Source organism: Condylura cristata, unplaced genomic scaffold, assembly GCF_000260355.1.
Source record: "Condylura cristata isolate star-nosed mole 26May11 unplaced genomic scaffold, ConCri1.0 scaffold00004, whole genome shotgun sequence".
NCBI classification, from domain to species: domain Eukaryota; kingdom Metazoa; phylum Chordata; class Mammalia; order Eulipotyphla; family Talpidae; genus Condylura; species Condylura cristata.
Genome location: NW_004567105.1, coordinates 5,813,070 through 5,839,731, shown reverse-complemented (window position 1 = coordinate 5,839,731; position 26,662 = coordinate 5,813,070). Strand labels below are relative to the sequence as shown.

Here is a 26,662-nt window from a genome sequence, read left to right as displayed (position 1 = left end):
GGCAGTCTCAGCGCAGTACCTGAGAGTAAAGACATTTTATCTCAGGATTAGCTCATTAGCTATGACTGATGTGTCAGGCGGAGTTCCAGACACTGGGAAGCCAATAAACAGACTGCTGACAAGGTCTCTGGCCTTATAGAGCTTATATTCTTTGGAGGTGTCAGGGGCCACAGATAATAAACAAACATAACAAGTCATGATATGTACTAACATCAGTGACAAGTGAGGAAGCAGCAGGATGAGGGCCTGGGCGTTGACTAGGGAGCAAAGGGTGAAATAGGAAGGTCATCAAGGCATCTCCTTGAGCGACCATGTGGCTATCTAGGGAAAGGGCATCTCTGGTACGCAAGAAACAGAAGGAAGGCCCTAAGCAAGAGGATGCTCGGGGTGCGCAGGGCTCGGCGGGGGCCACTGTCACAGAAACTACCTGTGGGAAGGGGAGGGCAGCAGGAGGTGCACGCTGCTCATGAACACGGGGCCTTAGAGATAGGAGTCAGGGCACTGGACTTTATTTTGAGTGGGAAAGAAAGCAGTTGAGAGGTTTTAACACAGGAGTAACAAAATCAGGTTTGAGCTTAAAATGATTTGCTCTGCATTATCTGACTAGAGCTTCCTCCACTGAGCCCATGATAGGAGAGGAACATCAAAGCCTCTGGGAAGTGGGACCCCACGGAGCAGCTCACTGCAGAGGGAGAATTGGAGCCCAGAGATGCTGGGGAAAGCATTACCTGCAGGGTGCACAGCATCGGGGTGTGCCAACGGGGTTCTGGTGTTTGCTGCATTTCATACACAAAATGCTAAAAGGAAATGCTTAAAAGATTTGACAGTGGTCTTGAAACGCTGAAGGGACCATAGAGGGATCACGAGAAAGGTGGAGAAAGGTGAGCAAGGGGTGGCTGGGATGCCAGGAATGGCGGGCTACTGAGGACCGCGGGCAGGAGGAGGCTGCGGCGGAAGGGGCAGTGGTGCCGGAGGGGCTCCTCCAGAGTGTGTATCAGATGTGGATGCGTGAGAATCAACTAGAGGTAGTGTAACAGGTACAGGTGTCATGGACTCCTCCCCCACTCCAGATGCTGGAACTCCAAATCCCATCAGTACCAAGGAGAAGCAGGGGGGGGCGAGGGGGGGGGAGACGGACGTGAGGGCGGAGCTGAGCAGCCAGGTTGGGATACAACTGGACACGTGGGCTCTGGGGGGAGACCTGGTGGTTCGCAGCTGATTGTTTGGGCGCTCCATTGGTTTTCGGCGTGCCGGTGGCGTCCAAGTCAGCAGAACTGGTGGGACATCCTAGGTAACCTGTGTCTCTCTCCCTCTTTCCCTGGGTTATTCCTTTATCTTTCTCCTTATAAATAAATCTATTATTTAACCTTTTGAGTGTGTCCATAATACAATGGAATCGTAAGTGCATGGGTGAAGACCCACAGACAGGCAACCCAATGCACGTTGGGGTACCTTGTAACAGTAGGAATAGTGAAAAAGAGTAAAAGTGCGAGGAACTCTGGACACTAAACGTCAAATGAGAAATTAAACTGCTGCCATGTGGCCATCCATGCAGAGGCAAGGCTGGATTCTGCCCTTGGGGCAAGAGAAACTTGAAGAGCAGATTGTCAAACACAACTCTTACCTAGAGGCAGGACAAAAATAAAGGGCAGAGACAAAAACAGAATGTGTGTTTTGGGGGAGGAAGGCTGGTGAGCAAGAAAAATCAGTAAGTCTAAACTGCCCAGATTTAAGCACATTTATAGAATTCAGAGTATCTTCTGAGAAACAGCAGTATTTTGGCTTTGGCAAAGAAATGGTTATAACGAAAGACATGGAGCAGTGTCAAAGAATTCAGAAAGAAACACTCTCTGGAAAAAGTGAGGCTTTTTTGGTTCATTGTAAAGGAACATAAATTAGACTCCAGCCCACAGTCTCCGCCTACCCCAATATCCCAGGGTTCTGCACAGCCTGTGGAACTGCCAACACAAACAGTGTGGGCCGGGGCCCTGCAGATGGAGGGCGGGATGGGCGCGTGGAACTGGCAGGCAAACTAGTGGGATCCCTTTAATGCAATGCCACAAAATGGAGACTAAATAATCACTGAGGACTTTGAAGAGGCACAGAATATGGGATGTATGCTTAGCGAAATCACAGACTCACTTCCAAAAAACAAACAAACAAAAAACCCCACACACCAGACAGGCGAAAATGAAACAAAGCAAAATATACCTGGCTCTCTTATCTGTCTTTAATTAAAGCACAAAATACTCTCTGTCTTTTTCTCCCAGCTACTCTAAACAGAATAGCAACTGGCAGCAGCTCAGGTGAAAGACTTCAGCCTCCCAGCTACAAAGAGGGTAGATAGCAGACAATGGAACCGGTGATTCATTACAAAAGAATACAGTCGGCAGCGGCTGCCACATGGGCTCGCCGCACTATTTAAAGGAGCAGCGTCCCCTTTCCAGCCTCCCTTATTCCTAACACCTTCCCTCCTCTAGGTCCTGATGGGAAACAGATTTTGAAGAAAATGCCAGCAAAGCACTGAGCTGTCCAAGAAAGGGAGGGCTTTGTGTTGCACAGAAACTGGCAGTCTCACACTACAGTAGAATACAAAAATTCCCTTTCACATGCAGACTATGAAATCTTTTCCTCTGGGCCTGGTACACTTGCTCTTTCAACAACAAACAGTATCGCTGATTCCAAGTCTGGCCAAATATCCTTCCTACTAATTGAAGTTGAAATTAAAATTTTACTTTTCTAGTTATATTCTATTACAAAAATTATTTCTCCTCTTCCCTTCCTCTTATTTCACATTGTGGAGTAAAATTTCACATGTAAAGAAATGCCATAATTTGGTTCAGATGCTTAGAATCAAGAGTCCTTCAAGAAATTTGCTACAACATACAGATGAACAGAGCTAACTGAGCAGAGAGCCGGGTCACGTGAGCATTTCTGTCTGCTACATTAGAATTTTGCGATTGCCATTTGCTTTTTTTTTTTTTTTTGCAAAGCACTGGCTGCTTACTGTAAATGACAGAACAGTGTACTAATTAAAACAAAACTAAAGCATATCTAATAATAAAGTACACATCACCCATTTACTGATGTGGTTGTCACTGGATGATGAAAATGTCCCCACTGAAAAGCCACCTCCTCCACCAAGTGGAGCATTTCTCTACAGGATAGAGAAATGTTAAGGTCCAGTTAAAGTCTAGGATGCACGGATTCTAGGTGATAAAAGGCAAACACGTCTCTACTTGCCTGACTAGAACATTAAGACACTAAATACCATTTAACTTGGATTACTAAACCATAAACAGTATAGACCTTTTATATTCAGCTCATGTGACAGATTATTATCAAATACTGGGGTTAGTTGTCTTGCTAAAAAAAAAAAAATCAAAACCAAGCAAACAAAACAAAAATAAGCACTACAGGACAGATTAAAGACTCGTTCCCTCTGGTTTTTCCTTTGATTTTTCCCCCCTCCGGATTACTAACAACTATGTTACATTCACAGAGAAAATGTGCACAAGCCAAAATATATATGTTGAAGTACAAAAAAAAAAATCACACATTTGATATTCTATACTTGCAAGTTGTATAAATTCAGGATGCACAAAAACTCGTTAATTCTTCCCTTCAGCATTCAACACACCCTGAGGAGATCACAAATTAAAAGTATTATATATCTGGATTCTTAACCAGTCCCAAATCCCCCTTTTCGGTTTCTGATGATCTCATCTGCTTCATTCTTCAGAACATAGTCCCGGGGTGTGGGCAATGGGGAGCCGCTTCCAGGGCCTGAGCTTGTACATTCCCTCATGCTCAAGCAACCACTGCTGCGCTACCAGGACCCAGAAGCCTTGGGTGCCTGCTTATAAAAGACACCAGTTCAGACAACTCTCACGGACTTAAAAATAAGTTTAATGGAAAAGTAGGCGGTTGGAAAGCTTTCAGTAAGAGCCGACGAAGAGCGCTGCTGCCCGCTGCTATTGCCAGGTAATGAAAATTGAATGAGGCCCCAAGGTTAAGAAGTATCATCTCCCAAGGAACAAAGGGAATCCAGAAATAGGTTTTGTCTTTTAGGGACATTTTTGAAAAGTAAAAGCAAAATGAGTAGGTTTTGAAAGACTAGTTTAGACTGAGGACATGACGCAGGGCTCAGAGGTAGGGGAAACATTTCAAGGGGCTCCCACTGGCCAAAAGAGGAATGGCTTCTTGATAACCTTTGAGCTCAGATCTGGTGAAAAATTACTTTGGAAAGATATGCCTTCGCAACTCCACTTTCCTCTAGGTCACGTAGGAAAATCTCCTTAGCATTTTCCCGTCTTCCAAACAGCACTGCGGGCATTATATAACATTTAACGGAACAGGGCTCCAGCTTCTAAAACATTGCCTCCATCCAGACAGCTGCCTCGCCTCTCTCGCCCTCCGGTGGTGACTTGGAGAGGAAGAGGAGAGAGAGAATACAAAAAATGGGCAACCTCCTTAAAAGGAAAGCACTATCCAGTGATGAAATTTTCCTACAGAGCATTAAAGCCTGGAGTGAGACTGGTCCGAGTCTGAAACTGAGGCCATGAATATTCTGCAAGCAGATTATTTCTCTTTGATAAATCACAGCCTCATTATTCCCTCTCAACTTATATATGAAGAGGAAGGGTCATGAAACAGGGGAGGGTGCCAACAGAAAAACTGCTCCGGGAGCACAGAGAGAGTATTTTACCTTTCCATTTGTTAGGAGTGACTTGCTAAAATGCAGACTGGATATTGCTTGGCAGAAGGTAAGGGGGAGGGGGGAGGAAGAGAGGGGAGGGGGGGGGAGAGAGAGAGAGAATTTACTCTCCCATTTCGGAAACCCTCTCCTTCAAACGCCTTTTAATGTCTGTGTGCTGTCATTTATTCGCTCATTAGCCATTCAGATCTGTTCTGCTGGGGCTGGCACCACCTGCCTCAGCTGCACCTGGGGGCATGGAGGTTTGCTCCTGAAAAGGAGGAGTAATTCTTTACCAGCAACAAAGCCATGAACATGAAACCTATTTTCCTAGCCTTCATTTTTAATAAGTCACAGAGCAACGGCAGCGAAACTGCAATTTCATAGCCAATCCTAAGAAACCGAAGTGAGTCGGGAATTGGATTTCCTTATAACACAAATTCTTCTGCAGTTCCTACAACAAAGTCAAGCCCTCTCCCCTCCTTTGGCAGTCTGTAAGAATCTCTTCCTACCTCTGCAGTCTCTCTCTCCCTCCCTCTTCTCAGAACCAAGACAAAGAGGTAGACAAATCCCCACAGGGTCTTTCCTGAGCTACAGCTGCACAGTACAGGAAACAGAAATCGGCTATGGAGCTGACGCGAGGGAGAGAAAGGGATAGGGATACACAGCGTGAGCGCGCACGCGCGCGCCACACACACACACACACACACACACAGACACAGAGCATGCACACATACTCACAACACTTTTCAGTTCATAACAATAAACCTGGACTTGTTTAAGGAGACAATAGTAAGAAAAACTCTCCTTGTTATGCCCGACCCCCAAATCTTTATTTCAATTCCCGAAGCAGAAAAGAAAACACACGGAGGAAACGCAAATCTTACCTGAGTTACCATTTTCTTTTTCTCCATAAAACAAGGTGATGAAGCCTTCAAAGCAGGCGTGCTGAGGCACACCTCCACAGCTCTTTTTCCACCCCCCTCCCCCCCCCAATCTAGCTATTTAAAGGTTTGGTAATTGATCTCCCTTTATTCCGGTTTTCCTTCCTTTTTCTTTCTAGTGTTTCTTCCTTTCTTTTCTCTTCCTCTCTGGCAGTCTCTCCCCCTCCTTCTTTCTCCAGCTCCCTCCCATATCTCAGGCAGATGGCTGAAGGAAGCCCCACCCCTGAATGCCTAAGGTAATTAATCAGAGCACAGCCCCACCTCTTCCTCCTCCCTCCACCCCTCCCAGCAGGCTGACAGCTCCCGATTCCAGAAACAGGGCTGCGGAGAAAGGCAGTATGGTGTGTGCTTTGCGCACGCGTGTGTGTGTGGTGTGTGTGTGTATGTGTGTGTGTGTGTGTGTGTGTAACAGAGGGAAAGAGAGAAGAGGGAAAAGAGAGGGAGGCGGGGAGGGGGAGAGGCAAGGCAGGGCAGGCGCCATGCGTAGGCATATTTTAAGGAGGGAATGTCTGGGTGGTGGCATGAATTATATAGCAGTGGAAGCATTCATGTGAGCTTATCATAGTTAATACTATTTAAAATATTCTATCCATGAATGTATGATAACAAATAAGAAATTAAACCAAAATGATTTTAAAACAAAACATTTCCTTTCAGACACACACTTCATAGATGTAGTGGAATTAATGAAAGCCAGGAACGTGGCACTGACTAGAAGGTTCAGGAGAAGGGGCCAGACAAGGCATGTAGACTACGACAGGCCAGCTGCTGTCTGGGGCATTTCACAAGTATCTGTATTCTCTTGATATAGCCCACAACATGTAAAGAACTAAGTTTAAAGAATGGGGACTTTAAGCATTAGAAAAAAACAGCATAAGGTGAAAGGATCTGGAAGATAGAACAGCCAAGGCTCCCTGAATTTGCAACTGAAAAGCCAATTAGAAAATGAAGTACACTACAAAGTTTTTAAACAGAATAAGCAGCAAGGAAGTGATGAGTTTCAGTGGAAGCAAGGATATCCCCATGTGCTTTCAGGGAAAAAATCTCAATCATATTTATGGGGTAAATATGTTTTCAGTTTTAACAGAAGAAATAAGCCTGAGAATTGTTGTAGACCATCTTCAGAACCCACTAGTCCATAATAGTACTACGGACAAAAAGAAAAGTGGGGTACCAAGACTGACTCCTGCCACACAGGCTGTCATAGGAAAGATATCTTGAAGCCTGCGTGCAACCTCCTCCACATGACAGACTACTGGCTCCCAAGAAGAGACTTGACTTTTTTAAATAAAAAAGGTAAATTAAGGAGCCCCGCTTGCAGAAAGTCCAGGACTAGAATAGTTCTTAGACCTAGGTCTGGCATGTATGCCTCTTTCTACATTAAGGACCAATATTTTAATCTGCAAATTAGTAACAGGCTCCAAAAAATCTATTACCACAAGAAAGAATATGAGCTAAAAATAAAACTAAATATTAGAATGACTTTAATAAATTCACTGAGTAACAGGATCATAGCAAGCACTGGACCAATACCATGATGTTGCAAATTGTGTCCCTGACTTCAAAAGCTGGTGGTGTGAAGTAAGCTGGCTCTCTTGGTGCCTGAGAGAAGAGCACTTAAACAGTCTCGCCTGGTTCTGTTCCAGCAAAAAACAAAAAACAAAAACAAAAAACCCAGAGTTCTCTACTAGCAGCCAGAAATGCCGGGCAGTATACCTAGTAGAAGCTCACTTGGGCATTTACTGGGGATAGGAAGGGTGGAGAGTGGGGAGGTGGAAGGGCAAAAAGACAAAAGAGTGTCAGCAAGAGAGGAAACCAGAATCACATCTGGATCCATCCTGACTTAAGGCACTGAGCCTAGTATGTGGAAAATACTCCAGAAATATTTGTTAAGTAAACAAATGATGGAACTGCTCCTAATTGACTCAGTTTCTTCCTTGTTTCTTCAGCTTCATGTAATCCCCAGAATGCCAGCTTCTTTCTCCCAGTCTACAAGGTTGAAATTGAGCTCACTGAATTCTGGTAGCCTTCTGGCAGTCAAGGTCAATGGACATTCCATGTCTTCTTTGACTTCTCAATGGCCCTGCTCTCCTCCCTTTAGTAAGAAACTCTCCCTGTCAGAAGCCCAAGGCATGGCTTCCCCATCCTGCTCTTCTTCTGCCTATTCTCTAAGTGTGAGCATCGCTCAAGTGCCTCCAGGGCTTTTCACTCAAGGTGCACACTTTCTCATACAGGCACCCAAGGGAAAATGTCTTCTTACCTGCATTTCTGTAGAGAAGTCACAGTACTCAGATGCATTAAAGGGTATAAACCTCAAAAAACTGAAAATGCTGAACACACTTGCTCTAGGTAATGTGACCCACCTCTTCACTTGAACTATCACTGCTATCACCCCAAATTGATTCTGATGGCCTCTTGCACTAGGATGTCCGGTCCTAGTACCTCTCCTGAACTGCAGATTAAAATATGCAACTACCAAATAGTTGGTCAACTCCATTCAGATACACTACAGATTTCTCTGAGGTCCAAGACTAAGTTCTTGAAAGCTCCTTAATTCATTTAACAATGATTATCTACCAGGGCACTGAGGAAAAACAGAAATGGACAAAGGAGATAAAACTTCCTCTATCTGGGAAGACTGGATTCTAGTGCTTATTCTGCCAGGCCTGTTTTCTTGAAAAAGTGCTTAAATTTCGTAACCAGTAAAACAGCTACCATTTCTTGAGAACTTACCCTGTGGTAAGTTATTCAACAGCACTTTCCACCCTCATGTGAATGAGATATTTTAATGTTCTTTTTTGAGACAAGAGAAGTAAGATAGGATGAGACTAAGCGAGCAAGCTAGCACAGGAGACCTAGGCTCATACCAAGAAACAATGGATAGTCAGGGTCCTGAAACTTCTCATTCAACCCCCGCACCACACCTACTGAGTCCAGGCCTGGCTGCGCCACCCTCTGCCTTGCCTCTCCATCCATCACCACACACTCAGTTTGGACCTTGAGCATCTAGTTTCCTATCAGTCTCTCAGCCTCCGGCCTCCCACTTCCCCCACAAGCTGCTCACTGCTGTCAGAATGATCTTTCCAAATGCAGTCTCATCACGCTACCTCCCCTCACCCTTGGATCCTAACTCTGAAGTGGGTGCCTCACACACATCTGTGTCAAACATACCTCTCCAGAGTCTCTGCTTCCCCTCGCCACCCACCTTTCTATTATCTGCCCCTAATGTTAAAGGACTTGAAGTCAATTCCTCAGCAACACTGTTTCTGTCCTGTTCTGTTCTTACTCTCTTAATATGGCCTTCAGTCCAGCTTACTTGTCCTTCAGGGCTCACTTCAGGGATCCTGCTCCAGAAAGCCTGTGCTGGCCCTGTCTACTCCCACATCTGGACCTGATACCCCAATCCCTGTGTTCTTGCACCTAAGTCATCATTTATAATTGTTGGGGTTACTGTTTCTATATAACTATGGCCAGATTGTGAACAATATGAGGATAAGATTTCTGTGTTTCATAGCATATCACCAGCCCCTAACCCAGTGTCAAAATACATGCTAGAAGAATAAACATCAACATTGACTAATGCCTTAATTTCTATTTCCAGTCATTTATTATACTTAGCCATACCAGGGTACCTAAGAATGAAGATTATCTATGTGATTAACAAATTAATATAAAAGCATTCTTTTCTCCCAAAACAGAAATATCTTCACATTTACAAATTTACTTCAGTGTCTTATAAGTTTGAAACTGAGAGAAGTACCCAAAAAAGAGAATGAGAAAACTTTATTTTCAAGTTGATTAAAATTGTTAAGATTCTAGGCAACATAATACTCACTGATTTTAAAAAAGCAACAATTCAACTTTAGATCTTGCTCTCCACAATTTTATGTGGATGTGACTCAACTTCCCTACCTGCCACCCACATCTCTCAGTCATGCTGTAAACCAGATCCAAGAGTCCCTGACCGAAGGCAGGTATGTTCCTACTTTCCCAGGCTGCCTGACACCCAAGTGAAAAGCAACATTAAAGGGACAGCATTTCCTGCAATAATAAAAACCTGTCAGCACAAAAGCTCTTCACAGCACGCCCCCACATGATGACCCCAACCAAGTGTAAATAACAATTTACACCTAACAGATATTAAATGCCTTCCCAGAGGCATCTGTAACACAATGCCATTTTAATAGCCTCTGCCCCAAGGTTCCTGATATATAGACCAAGCCACAGCTGACCCATCATTATTCCTTGGCCTCTTTTCTCTCTGATTAGGCTGGGGTCAATTATATAGAACCCATTTTAGGAAAAAAGTGAGAGAAAAATTTGCAACCAACTGCTTCGGACTTTACATGCTTATCAGTAACCCTCGTGTTTATTTGTCCCCTAAATCACACCTTTAAAGCCAGATCCCAAATAACATGCTAAGACAGAGGGGAGGCCAAAGAAATGAATAAACCTGACTTCATAAATTGGTTAACTTACATGTCTTTAAAATATCCCAAACTCTAGACAACGAGTCAAATACACTACTAATATATAATATATATATTAATTATAGGTTTTATATATATATATGTTATATATATATATCTCCTATAAATTTTTTTCTGCATCCTGTGAGCAATTAAGGAAAAAGTTCTCAGGCAAACATTAGAAGGGTAGAATGTAAACACATTTGTCAATAATCATATGAACAAGAAAAAACAATCTGTCAAAACTGAAAGTATACAGCTTCTTCAGTATCAAAATGCATTGTGTCTCTACTAAATTAGTAGGACTTGGGCTGTCTTCTTTACCACTAAATCCCTGTGCCTGGCTCATAGTAGGTACTCAGGAAAACTTTTGGTAAGCAATAAGCTAATTCAGAGAGCTCTCTATTTTGAGGTCATCGTCCCACCAAGCAGTGACTGACAGCCTGTGGGCTGACCCCTCTGACCCTGCAGCCAGCGCATGCCAGGCAAGTGCACTGACATAGCAGCTCTCAGTCTCTCCATCTTCCAGGGGCCCAATATCCCCCATCTGCAGCAGACTGCCCTACACCTTCAGATCAGGACACCAAGCCTGCTTCCTCCGATGACCCCATTGCCTCAAAATGACAACAGTTCAGTGGGTGACAGGTTAAGTAAAACTCGCCTCAGGAACAACAGTAATAACTGACAAAGAACTAACTTATAACAATTCAAATACACAATTCAGTGGTATAAAATATATTCATGTGCTTCTACCACTACCACCATTCCCAGAACTCAACATCCGAAAACTAGAACTCTATACCCAATAAACAAGGGGCCAGTTATATAGACCCCCACCCTAGGAAAAAAGGTGAGAGACCCCCATTCTCCCACGTCCACACTCTTTCTGCCCTCCCCCACCGGTCTACTGCCTGTCTCTGCTCTGATCCCTCTGGGAACCTCACGGCGAATCCTATATTTGTCTCTCTCTGACTGGCTTCTTTTACTTAGCATATCCTATAGGCCCAGCCTTGGTGCAACTCAGGACAGAATGTCCTCGCTTTTAAGGCTGAATAATAATCCACTGTGCTTGCATCGGCCACCCGTCCTCAGATGGAACTTGTCTGTTGTTTCCACCTGTTAACTATGAACATGGAGGTACAAATATCTCTTCCAGATCCTACTTTCCATTCTCTGGAGTCTATACTGGAAGTACAACTGGTGGGTAGTCTATGGTAATTCTGTTTTTAATTTTTTAAGAAATTAGGAAACTACCATTCTGTTTTCTACCGCAGCCGTACCATTTTACATTCCCTCCAAAAGTGCTAAGGGTTCCAATATTTGTACATTCTTACTGACACCTGTTATTTCCTGTTGTTTCTGTTTGCTTGTTTGTTTTTATAGTAACCACAATTAACAAGACATACTTTAACTATTTAGTCAGTAAGTACGTATCTAGTCTAAGAGCATAATTTCAGGACAGTCTCTCAAACAGATTTTGCAGAATAGAAAAACTAGTATCATTGTCTTTGAAATTACATCTAACAAGCCCTTACCGACTCTGCCTGTATTTTAGACTGATTTTTGCCTAGATTTGGTTCTGGGTTACAACTAATAAGACAACCAATTTCAATGGCTCACTCTAAAGACATGCAAGATTTTATTAACAATAAGAGCAATTAAAGGTCAAGAACCTAAAATACTTTATTGCCTTGCATTGGGAATTCACTTTGCTGCATAAGTCTCAACACTACCAATTCTAGATATATTTAATTTAAAAAATAGGCACAAAACTTTTGTTAAAGAGAAACACTGCTCAATCATGTCCTCAATCATTGCCAATTGTATAATGTGTTGGTACAGAACTACAAGTATTACACAACGAGGTGTGTATAAGAATAAGGCAGGTGCTAAAAAGAAAATTATACAACCGTAGCTAAGACTAGAGTTTCGGTGGTAAAGAACCACCTACTGCTTGTTTATGAATATTTTCAAAGAAAATTCTGTCACCTTAATAAAATTAATCAATAACATTGTAAAAATATTTTAGATCCCTCTACTTAAAATTGTTTTTTTTTTTTCAATTCCAAGAAATTCCCTGATGTGGTAGAACAGAAAGCATACCCTTTAGTTCTAAAATCCTATTACCTATATTTCCAAGCTATCTTAATTTCAAATAGAATAAACCTACTAAAGGAAGCGAATCAGGAAAGTGTGTGTTTCAGTACTGAGTTTCAAATACTGAGTACATTTATTAGTACTAAATCAAATGACTGAAAAAAATTTCACTTTATTATGAATAAGTAAAATTTTACTAGAAAATACTTTATCAAACATATCAGTTTCTAATCCACCACAATTTTTATAAGGTGGCTAATTTTCTACACCCCAAAATTCATTTATTTATTGTAATTCTTTTCATTTATCTCCAATACATCTTCTTTGATAACACTCACTTTTTAAATTTTTTTCCCTTAATTTTTCTTGTGGGCAGTTATTACAAGTCTATTACTTTGCTAGCTAGATCTGAAATTTTCTCTTCACAGATGTTTCTCTTCAAAATCACATCAATATTTACTGATAAGAGGTTTTGTTTCTAATCTAGTCTCATGATACTCGCAGTCTTAAGCTGTTACACAGACCAATCTACTGATGTCGGGGGAGAAATAGTTCACTGAAAAACAAAACCCGCAAATCCATCAGAACCTCTCTGTAGCACCTATAGTATACACATTTTGAATGCTTCAAAATAATGGAAATGGCTATACACTTAATATAAAACACAATGTGCTAGTTAAAGAAATATGACCGCAGCCCTATGACTTCAATGCTGGTGGCTGAGACCTGAGTGAGAGCTGTGCGGTTATTCTGGAGAGTTTCCCCAACAGGTCCAACTAAAAGTAGCCTGTTTTAGTCGTTAGGGCCAAATTCTTAATAATTTAGCCTATGCATGTCTACACAGACCAACTTTGAGAAAATTACTAAAGAAAGAGCCATTTGAGAGAAAAAGATAATTGGTACCTTAAAATACAAACTAAAATAAACTGAGGGGTCAAAGTAGTACCTGTCATTAAGAATTGTTATTAACCATTTTACTGTCCTATGCTGTGTTTTCAGCATAATCTGTAGATCTTGGAAAGAAATCATGGTACATTAAAGGTCCTCTGGCTCAACCCCTTCATTTAATTTACAGTCAAGGAGAGTGGAATCAGAAGCATGGAGCTATCTGAGCACAGATACCAACGTGATTAACCCTGAAGAATCCAGGATTCTGAACTTCAGCTTCACTGGCTATAAAATTAATTTCAAGGCAAACAGAGATTCAGGAATATGCTTGATAATGGCCTAAGTTTTTTTGCTTCTAGATGTCAAGTTAATAACAGATGTCACATCACAAAATAGTCTAAAATTAAATGTGAAGACAGCGCCCTCTACTGTATGCTACCTTTCTGAAAAATAATAGCAATAACATGTGGAAATGGCTTCTCATCTACTCAAAATGAAACCTAACATTTCTGTAACATGGTGGCTTAGCTACATTACATTTATAAATGCCATTATCAACCCCACTGTTTTTACACACACACGAGTCTCTAGTTCCAGAACTTTGAAAGCTGAAAGTAACCACTCCTGCCCAGTCAAAAATATAAATCTTGAAACCTCCTGCTATAACAAATAACCAAGAAATTTGGGGAAATCTATGCCTTAGATGGCATCCGATCAAAAGACTAATTAGTAGCCTTTTGTAATCATTTCATCCCATCATGAAACCTTCAAATCAACCAAACAGTTATAACCGTCAACTTACCTGGACCACAGGATACTGATAATCCATACAATATACACCATACATAGCAAAGGGGGAACTCTTCAAACAGAGAGCACAGAAGTGTCTACGGTTTCGCTCTGCTTGATCTGGCTGTGCTGTCAAAGGAGCCAGATAGCACCACACAACCCTTGGCTGGCTCCGTCCACGCAGACAGGCGTGCTGGCTCCACCGAGGTCAGGACTGGGTGCAGACTGGGCCTCCTCCCAATGAGATTCAACACTACACAGAAGTGTCCAGGGAAAAGCAAAGGCTCCAACTAGTTGCTGGTTACAGGCTGTGAACTGTACTTGAGATTGGCTGCTACTGTTAGTCTTAAATTGACAACTCCACCGGAAACTCCAGGGCAGGGAATGACAGCCAAGGAGGGGAGTGTGGGCTCTTTAAAGTGGCACACAAAGAGAGAGGAAACACAGGGCACTGGCCCCCCAATGGTATCTATGTCCAGGGCTGTGGCTGCGTCAGAGGGAGCACTCCCAATCCAGGACATGGAAAGGCAGATGGGACTGCTACTATTTCTCAAGTCCTTCCTGGGTGGGACCACGCGCTCGCGCACACGCACACACACACGTGCGCGCGCGCTCTCACACATACACAAACACAGGCACACACGCACACACACTCTTCTCACTGTCTCCGGCAGAGACAGGTGTTAGGATTAACAGTATCAAAGCCTTCTGCTGTGGAAAGGAATGGCAGAAACTGCTACACGCAGTAAAGGGATCCCTTTCTTTGTGACTCTGTGTTTCTGTATCATTTAACACTCCCTCGCTGTGCTTTAAGAGGCTAGGACAGCTGGCAGGATCAGCACCAGAAAAGAGGAAGGTGGCCCCAACTCTGAGGCAACACGAGTCTGCTGGAGACCTTCAGATCTTTAAGATACCCTCTCAGCTGTTCCCATCACACATGGAAGGATTAGCTCCAGCTGTCAGCCAAAAGGTGGGGGTGGAAAGGTCTTTCAGAAAAGCCAGTTGCTTCTCCCCTTTTAGGAAGCTGAGGTGCCCACCCGACCATTATACACAAACACACATGTGCACACATATTTCTATAGCAGATATTAAAAGCAGCAGCACATACAGACAGGTGTTAAGTCAGTCTGACAAAGCATGGCAGGTTGAAAGTTGGCTTTCAGAGGCAAAACGGCCCATCTAAAACCAGAGAACTGCTAAGTAATTCTTAAAAAATAGGACACAGTGAGCAGAACGTGAAAATAAATGCTCAGTACGAGACACACCATTTATAACTATTGCTCTTAAAAAATCCTCTACTTGGGGCAAATGTTCAAACTTGAAAATGACAAATAATTCTAAATTAGTCTCGGAGGGGCTCCCTAAACCTTGGAGAGCCAGTAATGTTATATTTTAGGAAGATTAAGCCATGAGGCTTAAATGCAACCGTGAGGCATCTGTAAGAGTCTATGTGTTACCAAGCCCCCACCACTGGCGCAATTTTTCTCCTTTTATGGCCACTGCAATTTATTTTAGGATTGTTCAGAAGGAACTTTTTTTTTTAAGAGTCAAATTGGCCTTGGTACATCTAAGATCGTTCTTTTGGTTAGCACATATCTTAAATTAGTTCCACAAGATTTGAAGGACCACTACAATGTACTAAATTATCTTCAAATGCTGTTACAAATTCTATGTGTGCTATGCACGAAGGACAGTAGTCATCGATTCAGTATAATTTTGAAAAACAATAATGAACCTCCTTTAATTATAAGGACTGTGCTGATAAGCACTGAAAAATTGGACGCAGTCACGTGATCAAAGACTTGACATTCTATGGGAACAAAAAACAAGAACACAGGTAAATCCAGAATACGAATATAACACGATAGCTCAAAATTAGACACTGTAAGCATCTATTATATATGAAGTAACATTTCTTCAAAGTTGATGGCTGGGGCTCTCCCTGGTGGCACAATGGGTTATAGCTTTATGATGCTCTCTGAAGCCACTGCAGCATGAGTTCGATCCCTTGCTAGGGAGCTGACCCACATGGAGCGGCAGACCTCTCCTGACCCACCCACTGCTCCCCTCAGCAGTGTATTTCAGTACATCTGCCTGTTCTGCTCTCCACTCTGTCTCTGGTCAATCTTCTCACCCACCACACCTCTGGCCTGTACCCCAGTTCTGTAAGCATAAGTAAATAAATCTTAAAAAAAAAAAATTGATGGCTGTTTTTCTTAAATTATGTTTATTGAGGTAACACTTGTTTACAACACTGTGTTTTTTAGGAGGTCAGGTTCACGTCTCCACAAATACATGTTATCACACCATGCCCACCACCCAAACCCCAATAATCCTCTGCCAACACTTCCACAGTGTCAACCATCTCATTACTAGGAAAGCCTGCTTTGGCGATTTTTGACAGTGATTACCCAAAGCCCAGTGTTTTGGACTTGGCTTGCCATACCTTCAGGGTATATAACACACGTTCTATTTAAAGTAGCTATTAAAATGGTAATTAAAAAGTAACAAAAGGAATGGTTTTGTACTAAAATCTCATACTAAATTTCATATTCTAATGATATCAAGAAACCTTCTCAGTTCTACCTCCTCCCTGCCTTCACTCTGCTCTACCGCAGCTAGAATAGCACAGCAGCCCCAGCCACACACACGAGAATCTAAAATCAATATCACATCTTTTTGAAATCAAGATTCCAACAGATAGGAAGTCTAGGAAATGATGGTTCTTCTTATTAATCACAGAAGTCTATGGTAACAAAATGTAGCTAACAAACTTAAAGTTCATAGTTAATTCATGATATTTGAAGAATTAATTATGGAAGATGAAATTCCCAAATGCTACTATATTCAGGATAACAGACTTATAACTCAAAATTCAGAACCAAATTTTAAATCTGAAATGTTCCCCAGATTGTTTTTGAGGGTCTATGTGATTTCTGGAGATGTAAATTCTTCTCGAGTATAGGGCTAAACATACACGGTGAAAGCACATGATTGAAGAAAACCAGGTGTTGAACACTGTAGCGTGTAATTCCGTATTGGTGACCATCCATCATCGGTGTGTATGTCAGTCAATAAACTGTGTGTGATTTGTAATCAGTCTTACATGTAAATCATGTCATCTACGCACCCACTACCTAACGTGCTGGCTGATACCAGCACCAGTACATGATTCTAGAGTACGTGTGCGCTTAGGCCGCACACTCCTGTCACGCACACACACACGCAAGGCAGAGCCTGTGCTTCTAGAAATAGGGTGGTGAGAGGGCTGGTTTTCACTGGTGTAGAGATACACTTCTGTTTTGTTCAAATACATTTAAATTAGCATTTATTACTACTATAACTCATATTTTTAGAAGGTTAAGGAAATAAATGCAGATTTTATTTTGAGTACAAGTACTTCAAAAATTAGTAATACTCTGTCTCTAATTTATATTATACTTGCTTTAGCTAACAAGATGGCACAATGATAAACTTAAGAACGGGGAAGACCGGCCCTCCCTGGTGGCCCAGCAAGTTAAAGCACAGCACTATGAAGCTATGGCAGCCGCAGCCACTGCAGCACAAGTTCAATCCCCGCCCCGGAGGTGACTCACATGGCGCAGCAGACCTCTGCTGACAGGCCCGCTGCTCCCCTCAGCAGTGTATTTCAGTCAATCTGCCTGTTCTGCTCCCCGCTCTGTTTCTGGTGAATCTTCTTACCCACCCCCCTCCCCGCACCTCTGGCCTGTACCTTCATTCTGTATATATAAATAAATAAATCTTTAAAAAAAAAAAAAAGGGGAGGACAAAGATTATAAGTAATCTTTTTTTTTTAAAGATTTATTTTATTTGTACATACAGAACTGGGGTACAGGCCAGAGGCTCAGGGGTGGTGAGAGGCTTCACCAGAGACAGAGTGGGGTACAGAACAGGCAGACAGACGAAGTACACTACTGAGGGGAGCAGCGGGCGGGTCAGGAGAGGTCTGGCTCGCCATGTGGTCTCCTGGGGGGGGGGGGAGGCGGGAATTGAACTCATGCGGAAGTGGCTTTAGCTTCTCAGTGCAGTGCTCTAACCCGCTGCGCCACCAGGGAGGGCCAGATTATAAGTAATCTTAATAATGTTTCATCCAGACTCTGCCCAAACTGTGCTTAAATCTAATTTAAATAATTAGCTCTAAGAAAACTGACAAAATAATTCAATATTTGAGTTATATATAACTCTCTGTATTTCTTAACTTCTTATCCACCTTATTGTAAAATTTTAAAATTGTCAAAATTTAAAGATCAATAACGTAGTCAAGCTAAAACGTCAGAACAGACTTATAGAAAGGTACGTCATCGTTCATTGAGAAGACAAAATATTCTACAAAAAAAGACTAAATTACCACAGCTAGAGTTAAAGGCTTCTCTTCTTTCATTCAGCCTCTCATCTAAAACAGCAAGGGATGCGATGAATGGCTCAGAAACTCAACACTCCCATTTCCGTATCTTTCTCATTTTCGGAGTGATAAAAAAGTCAAAACACTTTTAACTCAGATACTACTACTAAGTCATCCCTCCCCTCAGAACTGACTGGATAATTCCTTTAAATTTTCATACTCAAATAAAATCCAGAAATACAAAAATTGATTCTCCAAAATAGAGTCATTATTGTTTGTTGGTAATATTAAAGATAGCCATTTGAAAAAAGTATTTTGCAATATGATGAAAGCTTTTATGGTATTGGTTAATCAGAAACTTGCAGATAAAAATGGCTTCTCATCTCTATTTCTGTACATTTCATTAGCAAATATGCAGATAATACACTGCCATACCTGGCATACCTAGACCACCCCTATTAAACAGAGATGTACCAAAGAGAAATAGATCTAATAAAATTTGAGGGAGCTATCCAGAAATTATCTTAAGATTTATAAGACTTCATTTTTGCTAAGGATAAAGTGGACAATCTACCATAATAAGCCCCTTGCCAGAGGACACAGCGGGTCCAACTGCACAGTAAGACCTGTGCCGCCTTCTGCCCAAGGATGGGGTATGGAGAGTATTTGAGAGTCTTCTCTTTCCTCCTCTCTCATTCTTGCTTTCTTCCCTTCTGCCTAAGTCACAGTCCTACTGCCAAGAGTTTGGTCTCAGGGTAGAAGCTTTAGCAAAGACTCCTGAGACCTTTGCTCTGCTCACAAAATTGCTAAAAATGTTTTAGTAGCAACAACCTTACACGGCCCCAAAGACAATAGAGAAGCTAAAACATATATACTGCTTGAGACAGAAGATGGGAAAAAAGGTCAAGGTGCAGACAAGCTGGGTACCTGGAGACAGGTGAGACTTACACAGGCCTGTGTGTGGCCAGTCTGCCATACTGGATGGGAACAGAGGCAAGTGACAAGTAGGTGGGGACACTGTAGGGGGCCAGGACACTAAGCTGCGTATCTCAGAGCTTGTCTTTAAAGACTGTTGAGTGGAAAGAGTGCTATAAAAATAGCATTTTGTGAAAATGGATTGGTGACTGCAGGAAGAAAGGCATTTCAGAAAACCAACCTGCGGTGGTGAAGCCAACTAGAGGCTACTCTGCCAATAACCTACTGATTCCGAATGGACATACGAGGTTAGCCACGGGGTGCCAGGGGTAAGAGGCATTAAGACGGCACCCTCAGGAACTAGAGGCCGTTCAGATACGGGGTATGAGAGAAAGGGTAGCTCAGTCTAACAGCAAGGTTCTAAGTAGGAGCCCAGAGGAACCATGCAGCCCTAGAGGAGAGATCAGGATTGGAAGAGAACATCTGAGAGGAACACAGGAGGAAGAACCCAGGCTGCAATAGAGATTTCTCTACCACACCGATGTAGTTTACAAGATTTATTAAACATCAACCATGTACTTCAAAACAGAAGGGCTAAAGGGAGGAAGGGAGAAAGGAGGGAAGGCAGTAAAGAGACAAGTTAGCTCAAAGATAAAGGGCTGAAAATAGAACCTTAAGGAATACTCACTTCTGGAAGACAAAAATAGCAACAAAGGATAAAAAGATTAAGCAGGGCAGTACAGGGTTCACAAAAACCAGGACATAAAGGATATTTGTCACTTTTCTTCTATCCTTATACTGGGGGAAAGAGCCTATAAATTGAAAACAGAGATCAGTATATCACATAGCAAGTAGAAATACAAGAAAAGCTAAAGGAATAAAAATTTAGAAAAGATGATTAAATTTAGCAAATAGATCAAGACAAGTTTTAAGAGGGCTCTTAGCAGTATCAATAAAAAGATGGCAACAAAACTGATAAATGTATGGGCAAAATGAAAAACAGATACAATGCCACATCCATTTTAACAAACCTTTCTATTTTGGGATACTTTGCTTTTTGGGTGGCAGTAAAGTAAATGATTATTTATAATCCAACTACCCACTATTGTCTCTACTAAGATTTTTTTTGTTTTATTTTATCTCTGTGTCTTTGATCCTATTGTTTTCTCACCCATTTCAAAATGTCCAAATCTTAAAATAGATCCTTCAAGACCTGCCTTAAATGCTGCCTGCCTCATGAAGTTCTTCCTGAATATTTCCACTAGATGTAAATTCTCTTCTCTCTGGACTTAGATGGTAATTTATCTCTAGCTCACTTAAAGGACTGAGCAGTTTCTAGGTTTTTAAGCAAACTTGTGTATCTACTAGATGACCTTTTTAAGGGTAGGCCTATGTGTTTATCTTTGTAGGAAGTAAGCTGACACCTTATACACAGTAGAAGCCTGTCAGCATGTGAAAACCACCCAGCAGAGGCACAAGAATTAATGAACAGACATAGCCCGTCACAGATTTGTTCCATCATTCAGTCAACCAAAACAATATTACATGAAGTCCTAGGAATAAAAAAGTTCTCTAAGCGTAAACCATAGGGGAGAGAAAGTAGACAAGAGTAAACATCCATACACCACTTAACAGCACTGTATCTGTTACAAACAGCTTTAAAGAAAAGCAAAGAGCGTCATCTGCTGCTGCAGCCACCAGTGTCCCAGAGAGATGGGCACAGGGAGTGTTTCAACAGCAAGTGGCACCTGCCATGAACCGGGAGAGCAGCGGGGTTCCGACAGGCTGCGCTGGGGCTGGGGCTGGGGCTGGGGCAGGCAGTGAAGGGGGCACTGTGCCCGCAAGGCACAGTGCAGCACATGCCAGCCTGGTAACACGCATCCCAGGCCTGCAGGAAAGCAGGCCGGTAAACCACACACAAAGTCAAAAGCCTCTTCAGAAACACATCAGAGTTCTATGGGCTCTGGGGCAATGTGAGAACTGTCGAATTTTCTGCATCAGTGGAAATGCTGAAAACTGTAACTAGCAGAGAACGGAAGACCACAGTAGCACAGAAGCAGGCCCTTGCAGGACAGTACAGTGTGACTGGATGGACTCTCCTCTTCAAAGATGGTTGTGCAACCTATGGGGCGGGGACACTTGCTACAAGTGCTTTTCATTGTACACCAGCACTGCTAAGGGGTAAAATGGGACCGAACAATAGACATTAACTTTAAATGAAAAGATGAATAGTACACAAAAAATAAAAGCTGTAACTTTCAAAGCAGAAGATAATTGGAAATATTCTATAGCATTGTTGGGAAATTATATATTAACTGATTCCACATATATTATTTTATATCACAGAGCCCTTTCCCATCCACAGAAACAGTATCATCTCAACTAATTAATAGTATCTTTGGGGCAGACAGAAAAAATGGTCACAATATTCCTCAGACTCTCCAAAAGAGAATTTTTCCTCCACCCCTTGAATTTGGTCTTGGCCTTGTAACTTGCTTTGGCCATTTGGACATTAGCAGATGTGATGTCAGCAGGTTTGACAGCGGCTTGTTCACTGGGCTGCTTCTTGCTACTTTCTCTGGAATTCTGAAGCTACCGTGTAGAGAACCATGAAGGAAAGATGAAAAACCAAGAGGACTAGAGATGAGCTATTCCAGCTGAGCCCTCGGTGAATTAACTACCAACAAGAGAGTGAGGTCATCCCAACTCTCCAGCCCAACCACTCAAATTCCCAACCCACAGAATTGTGAGTAAGTGATTACTTTTTTTTTTTATTAAGATTTATTTATTTGGGCCCTCCCTGGTGGCGCAGTGGGTTAAGCACAGCACTAAGAAGTTAAAGCCACTTCAGCATGAGTTCGATCCCCGCCCCAGAGGTGACCCACATGGTGCGGCAGACCTCTCCTGACCCGCCCGCTGCTCCCCTCAGCAGCGTACTTCATCACCCAGCCTGTTCTGCTCCCCACTCTAATTCTGGTGAATCCTCTCACCACCCCTGCACCTCTGGCCTGTGCCCCAGTTCTGTATGCATAAATTATTTATTTATTTGTGAATAAATAAATCTTTAAAAAGGGAAGATTATGGGTATGGCAAATTAGGCAAAAGTGAAAGGGCAGGATTTTTTGAGACTCACTCCGCGTGGTCTGTCTGCCATGTCTGCCACACACATCTCCCTCGGCACTCGTACTATCCTTTTAGCAAAGAGGCTGGTTGGTTTCTATGAACACAGCATATGGTTAAGAGCCACCTGGATTCCAACCTTAGCTCCATCACTTCTTAGCCTGTGTAACTTGGAAATAGTTCTTTAATGTGTTTCTGCCTTTGGTCTTTTTATCTGGTGGGGGGAAGTAACACCTCATAGAGTTGATGTGATGATTAAATTAGTGTATGAACGGGCCTGGCATACAGTGAATATTAAATTGCCGTTACTGATATCATCACTATCATAATCTTAACATTGACTTAGAAGGACATTTAAGGAGATTCAGAATTAACCAATTTAGAAGTCAGATTTATATCTGAGGAATAAGTGGCCTCAATAGGAAGCAGAAAGTATGTTAGGAGCTATATACTATGTTACGGGGCAAGGAGGAGGTGGGAAAGAAGAGATGCCTTCATTTCTGTTGAATGAATTATTCAATCTAGTGAGGAGACCATGCTTGACCCAAAAAGGGAATATTATGTTGCAAAGCAAAGAAAGTACATGTGATTTTTATCCCCAAGCAAATCTCAATTGCAAAACAGGTAACATATTTTCTTTTTAATCAATGGTATCAAAACACAATGAGAAACCACTCCGGTATGTAAAGCTAAATAAGAAGCTAATCAAAAGGTGGGGCTATGGGGTCTTGAATGTGTGGCTGCCTCTCTCCCTGGAGCTTGCTCACCGACCAGTGACCTACTGGTGAACGCCAGGGCACTGCCTGCCATCCTACCCTGACAGAGGCAGCTCTGGCGGTGGGTGCAGAAGCGTGAGAATCCTTGGGATGGTGCCAGCCCCTGGCTCTATTCAGACCTGTGATCTCTTCTGACTTTGATTTAACGCAGCAATTATGGGTAATGTGGTTTGAAGGAGATAAATGCCCAGTGTAGCTGGCTGTCGCTTACTCTGCTCATGATGCAAGAACATTTTTTAATTAAAATTCTCTTTATGATAAAGGAGCTGCTTCACTGAATATGTCTGTGCAGCTCTGATACGGAGCTTCCTCCAAAACGGATTAAAAATCAAAGTTGCCCCGCCCTCACGTCCAACAGGGCATGCACACACAAAGGGAATTCCTTAACCCTAAATTTTCCCCATTTGTATCATCACACCCATGAGACAACTTCCCATTTCTCACAATCACACTGTAATACAGCATGATAGTATTTCCAATAATGAAGGGTCATCTAAGGCTCCTTAGTCTTCTTTTAGATAAATACGCAAACTAAACACTCAGAAACATGTATACATAAAAGCCTCTGTACTTATTTTTTTTGAAAGGTTGAAGGATAAGTGAATATAAAACATCAATATTTCTAAAGACAGTATTTTTTTTTCATTCATAATATAATGACTTACTATACTTTTTGTATCTAGGAATTTTAATCAAGTGAAATAAATATGGGATTATTATAGCCTTCCAGGGTTCCCTCCCCTCAACATAGGTACTCATGTCAAAACTGTGTAATGCTGGCAAGTTCATTTAAGACAGTAACAGCAACCACCACCAACAACCACAGAGAGAGCTGTAATTATGGGGCCCTCAAGAGAGATCAGAACCACAAACTGGTCCTGAATCAATAAGTAAAACATTCGCTCCAACTCAGAACTTCCCGTCCTAAAAGCATATGAAAAAAGTTATAATTAGCTAGGAGCTATTATTTTGATTGCTCGGAGAGGACAGTCACTGACAATTATCCTTAAAAAGAAAGAAACAGCACAAGGTCGAAATCAATTAAATTCTACAAAGTAGAAGCAAAATGACTGAAGCCCAAATGTGCACGCTTCCCTGAAGACACACACAGCGCAATGTCAGTGTGAAGGTCCAAAGTTAAGAACTAGTTTTCTGTCTTCCAATAGGAGAAGGGTATTTCAGCTACAATTAATTCAAATAAAATTTCTGAGCTAAAAGCCTCTAAGCTGAAATAACATCTTCCTTTCAGGATAGTTTCATCTGTCTTAGGAAATTCACGAAAAAGACAAGATCCTTGGCCTAAGACCTTGCCGAGCTACTTTAATCTTAGATGTAAGAACAGAGAATTGGTGTCACCCTCGCGTTGCCAGTGCTGCTCTTGAGGAGGAGATGTGGAAAAACTACCTTTTGCAGAAGGAGAAAAACCTCTGGAAAAACAACTGTATGACTGCATGCGTGCACATGCACGCAAGTATGCTCTGGCCCTGAGGAAACTGGTCTGGTATAACCAACAGTATTAAAGAGGGGTTTGGAGGGAGTAAGACGAAACTTAGTCTGATTCTTGCAGGACTAAGCCTAAAATCCTAATATACATCAATGATTTGTTTTTAAGATCAATACCACGTAACAGAATTAAACCAATAGCCGCATTTGATTTCATGTTAGAAACAACCACGGTGGCCAGGCCCAGAGCACGACTACCTCAGCAGTTACAGTGGAGAGGGCTTCAGGCCCAAAGGCCAGTTGGCTTTTCTCTAACTTGCTTACTGCCTGATCTCCAGAGGTCCAAAATCCTTCTGGGTAATTTCAAAGGAGCCTGGACGTTGAGTTTCTTTCTCTCTACACTTTGATCCCACTACTCCCAACTCCTTTTCTGTGGTGGTAGAAGAACTCGTTTGGTGATAAAATGTGAACAAAACACTTCAGTGTGTGTCAATATTCAAAAATAGTTAACTGCGAATTTATAGATGGGCGTGGGGACAAGGGGCTGCCGGTGCAGAGCAGTGCCCGCATTTCCCTGCTGAAGCTGCAAGGTACTGTACTGGTCTCAGGCACCGAAGGTTTCAGATAAAGGACTGTGGAATGGTATTAACTTTCCAAACGTGTAATTCTTAAGCTTAAAAGAGGCGACCGTGACACATGGAAATCAGTTAAAAATGCTGACACGATGATTAAAACCAAGCCGAACACGGCCAGCCAGCTGCAAACTGAGTGTCTCCAGCCAGCGCCCGGGGGGTAAGCCAGGAGACATGGGCCGTGTGATCCCCTGCAGTGATGGATAGAAAGGTAGAATATTTTAAGAAAAATTTCTCAAAAGCCTAGTTTAGGGGTAATTTTTAAAGACTTACTATCAATCAAAAGCAAGCCAAAGACTTTGGGAGGGCAGACCAGGGAAAGGCGCTAGGAAGTCAAACCCTGTAACTAGGTGAGTGTCTTTTCTCAAAACCATCTGTAGTCCCATGATTTTTAGACTTTAAATTCCTAAAAAAAAAAATGCTAGCACAGAAAGGCAATTTGGAGGACAGCACAGGTACCATGTATTTCTCTTGGACCACTTAATTTACTAATGTAAATTAACTTTCAAGCTCACATTTCTATTTGTAAAAGTAATTTTCAAAGGCCCTTTATTGCTCCTGGAACACATACCTTAATCTACACACAGGCTTCCCTTTGCTCTTGGAAAACTAATAAATTTACATACGAGCTTCTCTTTTACAGAAAAACTACTGATCAATAAAACAAAACCAGTGACCTACCTTCTGCTTCCAGAAAAGGAACACGTGCCCTTTTCCCTATTCCAACCGCTGGTCCAATTTAAAGCTCTAGACCTTTTATATGTTAAACAAACATGAAAAGACACTTAAAGGTAGTGAGAAGACATCAAGATCTCAAAACACGGTGGTGATTTCTTCTGGGTTCCCTAGGTTTTCTGTTTGCCTCACATAGCCTAGGCTTTGGGCTAAAGACTTAGAGGTGCCCGTGGACCCAGCAAAATACGCCAGGAAAAGCCTGCACTTGCCAGACTCCTATGACAAAAGGCAGAGTGCCAAGGCTGACACCTGAAGTCGGCTATCAGTCTCTTTAAACTCTACCTCACTGAGCCCCATACCTGCAGAGGCTGAGGGAGCTGAGACTTCTCCACCTGCCAGGTGCATTAGCAGGCATCCCCAGTACCTCTGTCAGTGAAAGTAGAGAAGGAGATGAAGGCTATATGTCACCTACACAAATACACCATAAACCTTGTAGGAAAAAACACAGAAGAAAACCTTCAGGACCTAGCACCAAGCAAAAAGCTCTTAGACTTAACACTAAAAAAAAATTCATAAAAGAAAAACTTGGTAAGTTATAGACTCATCAAAATTGTAAACGTTTTTTCTGTGAAACATGCTGATAAAAAAGGGAAAAGACGGGGGCCCTCCCTGGTGGCGCAGCGGGTTAAAGCACAGCACTGAGAAGCTTAAGCCACTTCCACATGAGTTCGATCCCCGCCTGCCCCGGAGGAGACCCACATGGTGCGGCAGACCTCTCCTGACCCGCCCGCTGCTCCCCTCAGCAGTGTACTTCGTAGATCTGCCTGTTCTGCTCCCCGCTCTGTCTCTGGTGAA

General features: G+C 42.3%; 1 protein-coding gene across 12 annotated transcripts in view; it reads right to left on the bottom strand.

Annotated features, from left to right (window-relative positions):
* The window catches only part of RBFOX2 (RNA binding protein, fox-1 homolog (C. elegans) 2), a 168,766-nt gene that overhangs the window by 65,911 nt on the left and 76,193 nt on the right, over window positions 1–26,662 (bottom strand). For 2 of the 12 annotated variants that reach the window (XM_004675695.2, XM_004675693.2), the window contains exon 1: window positions 5,584–5,928. The exons of 9 other annotated variants lie outside the window; for them this stretch is intronic. In XM_004675695.2, the coding sequence (XP_004675752.1) occupies window positions 5,584–5,610 (27 nt within the window). In that variant the 5' untranslated portion in view covers window positions 5,611–5,928. Of the gene's footprint in view, window positions 1–5,583; window positions 5,931–26,662 lie in introns of those variants that run through there. One more of the 12 variants, XM_012735298.1, reaches the window with a different exon arrangement.